The 10070-nt window shown below is 40.8% G+C and overlaps 1 protein-coding gene across 1 annotated transcript in view; it reads left to right on the forward strand.

Moving 5' to 3' along the window:
- Positions 1-7991, forward strand: part of sgsm1b (small G protein signaling modulator 1b) — an 8731-nt gene extending 740 nt beyond the window's left edge. Inside the window, exons 2-24 of the mRNA XM_062434654.1 lie at positions 90-252; positions 423-575; positions 803-870; positions 1003-1145; positions 1239-1370; positions 2124-2248; positions 2337-2404; positions 2524-2687; positions 2842-2971; positions 3375-3501; positions 3580-3644; positions 3762-3907; positions 4000-4128; positions 4226-4399; positions 4563-4631; positions 5273-5461; positions 5552-6511; positions 6592-6716; positions 6816-6898; positions 6989-7098; positions 7193-7289; positions 7381-7548; positions 7903-7991. Coding sequence (XP_062290638.1) covers positions 90-252; positions 423-575; positions 803-870; positions 1003-1145; positions 1239-1370; positions 2124-2248; positions 2337-2404; positions 2524-2687; positions 2842-2971; positions 3375-3501; positions 3580-3644; positions 3762-3907; positions 4000-4128; positions 4226-4399; positions 4563-4631; positions 5273-5461; positions 5552-6511; positions 6592-6716; positions 6816-6898; positions 6989-7098; positions 7193-7289; positions 7381-7548; positions 7903-7991 — 3677 coding nt within the window. The remainder of the gene's footprint in view (positions 1-89; positions 253-422; positions 576-802; positions 871-1002; positions 1146-1238; positions 1371-2123; positions 2249-2336; positions 2405-2523; positions 2688-2841; positions 2972-3374; positions 3502-3579; positions 3645-3761; positions 3908-3999; positions 4129-4225; positions 4400-4562; positions 4632-5272; positions 5462-5551; positions 6512-6591; positions 6717-6815; positions 6899-6988; positions 7099-7192; positions 7290-7380; positions 7549-7902) is intronic.
- Positions 7992-10070: the final 2079 nt, after the last annotated feature.

A 10070-nucleotide genomic window follows, 5' to 3' on the forward strand; every position in this document is an offset into this window, starting at 1 on the left:
GCTCATGTGATAAAAACAAAACTCAACATTTGACTTCAAAGAGACAAAAACATGAAATATTGACTAATGCTCAGTTTGTTGGTGTGTAGCTGTAGTGGAAGCCTGTTTGCTTCATGGACTGAAGCGTCGTATTGCCGGCCTGCTGTGCAGTAACAAGGTTGCAGCACTCTTCATGAAGGTGGCGAAATCCTTTTCACCCGCCGAAGAACTCTGCCACAAGGTCCAGGAGTTGGAACAGCTCATCGAAAACAGGTGAAATGCAAACTTCTGCTTGTGAGAGGCGAGCAACATTAAATCCTTACATGCATTTCCTGTATGTGGTCTAATTTTATTTTATGTGCTATAATGTCTGTCCTATATCTGTTCCATTCTAGCAATACACACAAACATCTCATTCATCAGGTTTCTTTTCTGTTTTGCAGCAAGCAGAACAATTCTTCACTGGTTAACGATCGCAGTCGGCAATCCAAGTTGGCCAACCTCCCTCCTCAGGCGCTGAAACACCTGTGGATCCGAACTGCACTAATGGAGAAGCTCTTGGACAAGATTGTTCTGTATTTGGTGGAGAATTGCAGGTACTATTACAGATTATTTAAGGTGTTTAGAAATCACAGTCGCAATGTAAAAGATTAACTCCTCCATTCAAAACCTCAAACTGTCTGTTTCTGTTCCTCTTTATGTGCATTTCAACCAACAGTTTTCATTCTTTTTGAATGTATGCAAAATATTTTCCTGCATTTTCTCATTATGCACAAAAATTTCCTATAATTATATATTTTTGTGCATATATTGTTTTCTGCAGCACATTCTATGAGAAAGAAGCCATGCTGCTGGATCCTGTGGATGGACCAATCCTTGCATCTCTATTGGGTAGTTATAAACCTCACTAACCTAAACTAACACTATAACAGCTAAAGCATTGTACTAACTTTCACTTAATGTAATCAGTGCTGTAATTTAAATTGTTTGCACTACTTAAAACTGATTGACCTTATTATACAGTTGGCCCTTGTGCTTTGGAGTACACCAAAGTTAAGACTGCAGACCATTTCTGGACAGACCCATCTGCTGATGAGCTCGTACAGCGGCATCGCATCCACAGTGGCCACTGTCGGCAGGATTCTCCCTCTAGACGACCCGCCCTGGTTAGACAATCAAGGACTTAATTGCCCTTTTTTAAGTAACCGACTATACATTATGTAATATCAGGTGTTTAATCCTTTTTTTTCATGATCCAGATCCAGAAGAGACAGTCCAGCGGTAGCATGGATGATCGCCCTCTCATGTGGGTGAGGGACTATGTTGAATCACTCCATCAAAACTCCAGAGCGACACTTCTGTTTGGAAAAAACAATGTTCTAGTACAGCCGGTATGTGTTTTTCTTTTTTCAGTTTATCTTTCATTTTTACAGAAAGAAATGATATAAGAGATGAGCCTGTTTTAACCCTCCTGTTGTCCTCGAGTCAAGGAAGGAAGGGAGGAAGAAGGAAGGAAGGGAGGGAGGAAGGAAGGAAGGGAGGAAGAAGGAAGGAAAGGAGGGAGGGAGGAAGGAATGAAGGGAGGGAGGAAGAAGAAAGGAAAGGAGGGAGGGAGGAAAGAAGGAAGGAAGGGAGGAAGGAAGAAGGAAGGAAAGGAGAGAGGAAGGAAGGAAGGAAGGAAGGAAGGAAGGACGGAAGAAAGGAGGGAGGGAGGGAGAAAGGAAAAGAGGAAGGGAGGAAGGAAGGAAGCAAGCTAGGGGGGAGGAAAGAAGGAAAGAAAGAGGGAGGGAGGAAAGAAGGAAGAGAGGAAGGAAAGGAAGGAAGGAAGGAAGGAAGGAAGGAAGGAAGGAAGGAAAGAAGGAAAGAAGGAGGGAGGGAGGAAGGAAGGACAGAAGGAAGGGAGGAAAGAGAGAGGAAGGAAAGAAATAGAGAAGGAGGGAGGGAATAAGGACAGACGGAAGGAAGGAAGGAGGGAAGGAAAAAAGGAACAGTCAAAACAGACGGGGTCAATTTGACCCGGGAGGACGACACGAAGGTTAAGAGAGGTTTGCTTATATTCTGGGAAACTTGGTGTATCTGTTAAATTATGTATATCAACTGTTTTGACTGTTATTGCAATAAAATATGTTGTAATTTGTCTGCAGAGAGATGACATGGAGGCCATCCCAGGCTACCTCTCTCTACATCAAACTGCAGATCTCATGACACTGAAATGGACGCCTAATCAGCTGATGAATGGCAATGTGGGGGAGCTCGATTCTGAGAAAAGGTTTGATTGATAGAACTCTAATAAGTCTAATAAGAACAAAATCTTATTTTAACACTGGTTAGTCAATATGTTCTCATATTTCTTTCAGTGTTTATTGGGATTATGCTATGACAATTCGTTTGGACGAGATTGTGTATCTCCACTGTCATCAGCAAGGTACAGAAATCCCCCTTCTTTCTTTTCTGTCTGTTACAGTATTAGTAGATCAGCTGAGGTTTTACAGACGAGTACATGCTGGTGTTAAAAAAAATCTTGTTCGAATTCCTATTCTCCAGTGAACAGTGGTGGGACAGTAGTTTTGGTGAGCCAGGACGGGATCCAGAGACCTCCTTTACATTTCCCCAAAGGAGGCCACCTGCTGCAGTTTCTCACCTGCCTGGAGACTGGTCTGCTACCTCATGGACAGCTGGACCCACCACTCTGGAATCAGAGGGGAAAGGTCAGCATGAATGAAATGGATAATAAAATACTTCCTTTAACCTTTTTATTTTTAAGAATTGATCCAATAATGCGACATTTACGAGCATCTGTGATCTTGCTTTATACACTTTTTAGATTCTGCATAAATAAGCACATTGTGTTTTCATTTACAGGGAAAGGTTTTCCCCAAATTGCGAAAGAGGAGTCCACACAGCTCATGTGATTCTGTATCAGATAAAGAAGATGATGAAGCAACCGATTATGTGTTTCGGATCCTCTTTCCAGGCAATCAGATGGAGCTCAGTGAGTGTCTTTAATCTTCCTGTTCTGCCTCCCCAAGCTCACCTAATAAAAAATCATCAGAGATTACAACCCCCTTAATACTTATTTACAAATGTGATAACTTCAGTTTAGATGTATCTGTTTTCATCTTACCAATTATTTTTTCTCTTTTAATCTGCCACGTTTTCCTGCCTATTTAGTGCCTGTGTGTCCATTTTACATTTTGCATGGACATACAGTCATTTGTCTGCCACATCTCCATCTCCACCCTCTGACTTGGTTTGTTTATTCCATGTTTGTTTTGTTTCCTTATTTGCAGAAATGCACTTTTATGTTCAAATCTTTTGGAATTTCATCTTGGATTTACTTGCTTATGGTGATAATGGTTGCAGCAGTAATGATAAGGTGCTATTTTGCTGTGCAGTGGCTCTAGAGCTGATGGACCAGGGCATGACCATGTGGCAACCGACCCCCAGAAAGTCCTCATGCTCTTCCTGCTCACAGAATGGCTCATCTGATGGCTCCCTTCCTAATGGCTGCAATCAAGAAAGGTATTTCCCAGGGACAGGCTCGTATCTATATGCAGATTAATCCAATTGACCATGTTTGACATTTTCCTTTTCCACCAGGGCTCCATTAAAGCTCCTTTGTGACACCATGAAGTACCAGATAATCTCCCGTGCATTCTACGGATGTGAGTACAAACAACTGTAGTTGAATTTAATTTAGGAATCATTTCATTCTTGTATATTAATTATTTGTTACATTAGTCTCACAGTGAATAATGAAAACTCTTATCTTTCATCTCCAGGGCTTGCATACTGCCGTCATCTGTCCACAGTCCGTATCCACCTTTCTGCTCTGGTCAACACCACTATTGTTGACCCTGATGTGCCCTGTGATTCTCGCGGGGGCCTCTCTGTGGAGGTCTGGGGCAAGTTCCTCAAGGACAGCTCTGTAAGATTCACACCTAAACACAAGGCTTAAACTCTTACATAAATTCAGAGCGAGTTGTTAAATTAAAAAAAACAAAAACATCTGTCATTCAGGCCTATGAGGAACGTGAGATACACAGGCTTGTGTATTTTGGTGGTGTGGCTCCTTCACTACGCAAAGAGGTCTGGCCTTTCCTGTTGGGACACTACCAGTTCAACATGACTGAGAAATCCAGGCTGGAGGTATTTCTACATCTTGTCAGATGTTCTGTGTTTTAAATACATGTGCACAAGCTGGGGTGTGCTATACTGTTTGTTTACGGAAGGTTTTCTATTTCAGATCGATGAACAGATGCGCACCATGTATGAGCAGACTATGAAGGAGTGGCGGGGTTGTGAGGCCATTGTCCGTCAGAGGGAGAGAGAGAAACATGCTGAGGCCATCGCCAGATGTTCATCCGGAGCCAGTGTGGAAAGAGGACCAGTGCAGCGGGACTCCACCATCAGTACAGATGCAAGTTTTCCATTTAAACATAAAAAAATGTGTAGCATTACGTAACCATTACCACAACATACAAAACATAAAAAGGGAACTACTTATAGTAGTATTAGTAAATGTCTAAGCAACTGACAGTTCTGCTTTTCTGACGTGTGTGTGATGCTTTTTCCCACTCCAGTCGTCTATAAGTAGCAGTTCAGATCATCACAATACCAACTCTCAAAGTGATTCCAGCAGTAGCACTCAGGTAGTTTCTCATGAGTATGAATTTCACAACAACAACAATAACTGTTAGTCACTATACCAGTGTTTTTTGCATGTTTTGGCCCAATTATTACGACTTATTTACAATTTACAATCATGTAATAAACTTTTCATGTTTATTTCCCATTGATTTTAAGATGCTGTTAAATGAACATGCATGCAACAAGTATAGAGTGACAGTTAATGTTTGATATTATTGCCAAAGATCTGATGGTGCCTTACAGGTCATGCCTATATCTGATAATTCATAGTTTGCTACCAAAGCAGTCAATAAAACCGGAAAGATAAAACATTATGTCATAAACTTTACTCGATTGCAGGGTTAGGGTCAGATTTGAATTCAGTACCAGCAAGAATGCAAAGCAGTCTGTATTTGCATTACCAGTAATATAAATGTGTGTAAATGTTCGTTGTGATGGTTTAGAGAGTATGTAATGCTATTTTAAAAGTTATTTTCATACATAAATGACATAAAAGGCTGCTTGAAAATGATCAGTGATGTAAAATGTATGTAATTTGTGGTCAATGGGCTAACACATACAAAGCCACTGGTGTGATTCTTCAACATTAAGCTGTTTTATTACAATAAGGTTCAAAATGTCATCACTTTCCTTTGTTTACCAGGTGTTTGCATCGGTTGAGGCGATGGATCAGACTGAGGCTGAGCCCAGGACTGAGGAAGAGGAAATACAGCACAGTAGTCCAGTGAAGGAAATCCAAAAAGGCACCACAGACTCTCCACAACTTCCCCCCTCCAACCCCTCCTCCCCGGATCTGTCAAATCTACCTACAGGTTCAGACAGCAGCCCTCTTGTAACTGTGTCAGCTGTTGGATATACAACCTCTCAGCAATCAGCAGAAGTCTCAAAAGTCTTGAATGAGGAAACTACAGCTGGATCACAGCCAGGGGAGGAGGAAGCACTTGACTCAGTAGCAGAGGACAAAGCTTCAGAGACAGAGAGGATGGAGACAATCTCAGAAAGTGATGCGGTTGAGGACTCTGGAATCAGTAAGTCACAAGAGGTATCTAAGGCAGAGGAAAGACCTGAAGTAGTACAAAAGAATACAACAACAAATGAGCAATCTGAAGTTTCAAAAGCAGTAGACGCAAATATGAATTTGAGATCCGCTCCAGGGAACACTAATGTTCTTAAGCTAGAAACAGAGATTCATAATGAGTATTTCCAAGCACCTCCACTCGGGCAGACCTTGACTTTTCAAGCACAAAAGAGCAAAGATCAGCAAATGGACTCATTCTGTCTGCTCACAGAAGAAAAATACACTATTCCACCCATTGAGAAAAAGCCAGAGACTTCTGAGAAAACAGAAACAACATCTGTAAGAATCCTGTCAGAAATAGTCAAGGTCTGTACCACAGGGTCAGAAAGAAAGGATGCTGAAGTAACAGTTTCTGATTTGGCTGGAACCAAAAAAGACAAAGCTGCAGAAATTCCATTTGAGAAACCTGGTTCAAATTCACCCGTCAGACAAGTACTGAATGCTCTTCAGTCAGCGTCGAGAGGGAGCCTTTCATTATCGACCCACTCTAGGCAGTCTCCAGACACAGCAGACTCCGATGACTCTCCTTCTGCCTTAGAAATGGAGGACATTCCTGCAGGGATAACATGTTTGGCCGGTCTTGCCGCTCCCCCTGTCTTGCTGGCTCAGAGAGAGAAAAGGGGATCTGAAGACCTTGTCCTAGATCACCATCTGGACACAGCTTGTAACACCAGTCCTGAGGGCACAGACCTGGGCCTTTCTGAAGAGGAGCCAGAGATGGAGAATGTGCTCACTGCACCAGAATCTGCAGAGGATGGAGGAGACTCCAAACATGAAGAATCCTCAGATGAACAAACTTATTCTGTAAGTATTACACATGATAAACAGATATGCTCCTTGTTTTAATCATAAACATATACTAACAGACTTCACTGTTTTGGTAGCAAGAAACATTGGACATGTACTTGATCAACTTACATCGTATTGACAAAGACGTCCGGCGTTGTGACAGAACATATTGGTACTTCACTTCTGAGAACCTGGAGAAGCTACGTAACATCATGTGCAGGTGAACAGGTTTGATGTATCACACTATTTTGTGTGAGTTTTGGTTCAACCCAAAAGCTTAAATAAAACACAACAGTTAAAAATGTGATTGTCTTTGTAGTTATGTGTGGCAACATCTGGATACGGGTTACGTCCAGGGTATGTGTGATCTGCTCGCTCCCCTTCTGGTTATCCTAGATGATGGTCAGTGAAACTTTCTTTAAGTTCAAACTGCATTGATATCGGCGTCGCCTAAATGCACATTAATAGCTGAATTGTGTGTGTGTTTCCCAGAGGTCATGGCATTTAGCTGCTTCACTGAACTGATGAAGAGAATGAACCAGAATTTTCCTCACGGACGTGCCATGGACTCTCACTTTGCCAATATGCGCTCTCTTATCCAGGTATGTACATGTAGTACGTGCACACACACACACATGCATGCGTGCACAAATAAGCTGTAGTGCAATGATGAAACTTTGTCTTAACACTAACTAGATCCTGGACTCTGAGCTATTTGAACTAATGCAGCAGAATGGAGACTATACCCACTTCTACTTCTGCTATCGTTGGTTCCTACTGGACTTCAAAAGAGGTGATGGGGAAACGCAGGCATCATGATATTTGCTCGAACTGTCCATTGAAATGTACTTTGACATGATATTGATCACAATTGCTGTTTTCAGAAATGGTGTATGATGATGTGTTCTCCGTTTGGGAAACTATCTGGGCGGCCATGTATACATCCTCTGAGCATTTTGTGCTCTTCATCGCGCTGGCACTTGTGGAGATGTACAGGGACATCATCCTAGAAAATAACATGGACTTCACAGACATCATCAAGTTCTTCAATGGTAAGGTTATATAAATACAAATGCTGCAATTTTTTGGAAACTGTGGCAAAAAACTATTTCTAATTACCAGAACGTATTCATTGTTACACCATGCTAATGTACAATAATACAGTAATATATCAGTATCAGTTAAAGCAAAGTTAACCAGTTTGTTAGCATGATTTTAGCGATGATAATGAAGGACCATTCCCAAAAAAGGGGAAAGAAAATTGCTATAATGGTACATTTAAAAAAGAAAAATGTTCTTGTTAATAGAATTTAATTCACACAGTATTAAGGAAAAACAAGCAATTCAATTACTCAGCAATTGACATGTCATGTAAGTCACAGTGGTTTTGCAAATTCTCTTCTCAGAAATGGCAGAGCGGCACAACGTCCCGCAGGTCCTGATGATGGCTCGAGACTTGGTCCAGAAAGTTCAGACACTCATAGAAAACAAGTGATCTGGTATCCTGCTGTTTATCTGCCGTCGGTTCTTTGTGCTAAATAGTTTGAAAGATACTGACACAACCACATAATTGGTCATGCATTAAAAGAAGAAAGGAATCAGTGTTTATGAAAAGCAGTAACTGGTAAATGCTGAAATTATTATTCTAAGATAGTTGTATAACAACTTATTTCCAGTTGCTCCTGTCTATATTCAGGAGATGCAATTATTGCCAGTAAATTTATTTTTAAAGTGTTATTGTTCACCTAGTGAATGTACCCTTGTTGAAACCGCTTCAGGATGTTATTTATTTTGCCTTAAATTTTGCTATTTTTTCAGGGATACAGCAACCAAATTGTTCACTGCATTGTTATTCTACATGGTTGATTTTATTTGGTTGATATTATTATTATTTTTGCTGGAGTTGTAGCTACCATGGTCGAACGTCATTAAATACACAGGTGTTTTAGGTTATAGTACCTGGCTGTACTAGATTATCTGGTTTTGTAAACATTTGAGGTATTACTAACCAATCAGGGCTTGGTCAGTGCTAGGTTGTGTCCAAGTAGCATGCGTGGTCACTGGCTTGCTTGTCAAGTAGCCATTTTGAGGGCCGCTTATGGCCTCTTTGAGGCTTAATGGCCCCTTTTCTGCATCTGTCTCTGACACAAACAAGCTTGCAGGAAACCAAGACCAAATCTTGTCAACTCTGTGCAGTCCAGCATGCACATAGTTTGCATTTACAGTATCACCATTTCCTCCAATGCCTCGACCAAGTTTTCATATTGTGTGCTCCTCCTATCTCTATGTGTTACGCTGTCATTTGGGCTGCTTAATGTCATCCTTTCCTTTGTTTTTGTGCACACCAGTGACTGAATGGTGAGTGGATTCCGGTTTCTGGAGTCAACTCACTGTTCAAATGCTTAATGCAGACATTCTGTACATGTTTCTTCCCTTAAACAACACAATGCTGCTTAAGCTGGAGAATTCAGCTTTCCTTCCTCACGACTTTCAAGACAGAAAACAGATGCTGTTTCCTTGCAGCATTGTTAGAGCTGCAGTGATGGTTCATCTTTGATCTGGTGGTGAACTCAAAGGGGTTTACAGTTAAAGCAGTGTGCTTCCTTTGCACTCTGCAATTCGACCTCAAGATCAGTTTTAACAGATTTCTGCCTCTGTCTTGCTCTGCTGATCTTTGTTGCCTTGTCTTAAACACACTCTAGTTATTCGTTTCTGTGTGTAGAACTTTTGGCAACCGGTCTTACAGTAATTGTTCTCGGAGTGATTTCATTTCTTCCTTATTACCTCAAGATCCGAATGTTCATACCTGTTGATAAGGAGCTCTGCTTGGTAACCACTTAACCTCATGGCTTGTCTTATTTCTCACTCTACATCTTCCTCAATTACACGTTGTTTCCTGTAGAGCTACTGTTCACCCAGGAAGAACCCTTCATTGTGACAGGTTTACACCATTAACTCCTCACTTTTTGTTGTTCTGACTACCTTACTACTACTTCTGTATTATAGTGCTGACTTAGAAAATGTGGACCTTGCCTTGAAACATCAACTTATTACATTTAGAGGGTCAGTTCAGTGGTAGCTAGTCAGTGATTTGGTGCCATGCAGATAATTTTTGCTTTATGTGCATTACGTTTTGAGATAAACGCTAGTGAATCTAACCAAATACAGTGGAAGAGGATGATATTAAATTCATCTTTACGTGCTGAAAAATAATCTGTAAAACATAAATCATGGCTTGGAAACATTGTTTGATAATGAACAATTTAAACTGAGATTTTTCATGGGTTGTATAAGTAAATCCAATGAAATCTACAACAATTCTCAATATATCAGCATATAAAAACAAAACTATCTACATGGCTCAATATCAGTCAGAAAATATTTGATTGGTGCCAATCTCACTTATAAAACAGCCAAAATACGCCTATGTTTGGTTCACTGTGGCTAAAATTCCAGTTTTTGATGTCACTGCTAGCGTGTCTCCATATGGTCTTCTAAAACATGCCAGAGTATTGCTGTTTGTGTATTGGTGTGTTTGTTGTCAGAAGATTTACTGTAAACAATGTGTTCAAGA

The sequence above is a fragment of the Scomber scombrus genome, chromosome 15 (genome assembly GCF_963691925.1).
Source record: "Scomber scombrus chromosome 15, fScoSco1.1, whole genome shotgun sequence".
Taxonomy (NCBI): domain Eukaryota; kingdom Metazoa; phylum Chordata; class Actinopteri; order Scombriformes; family Scombridae; genus Scomber; species Scomber scombrus.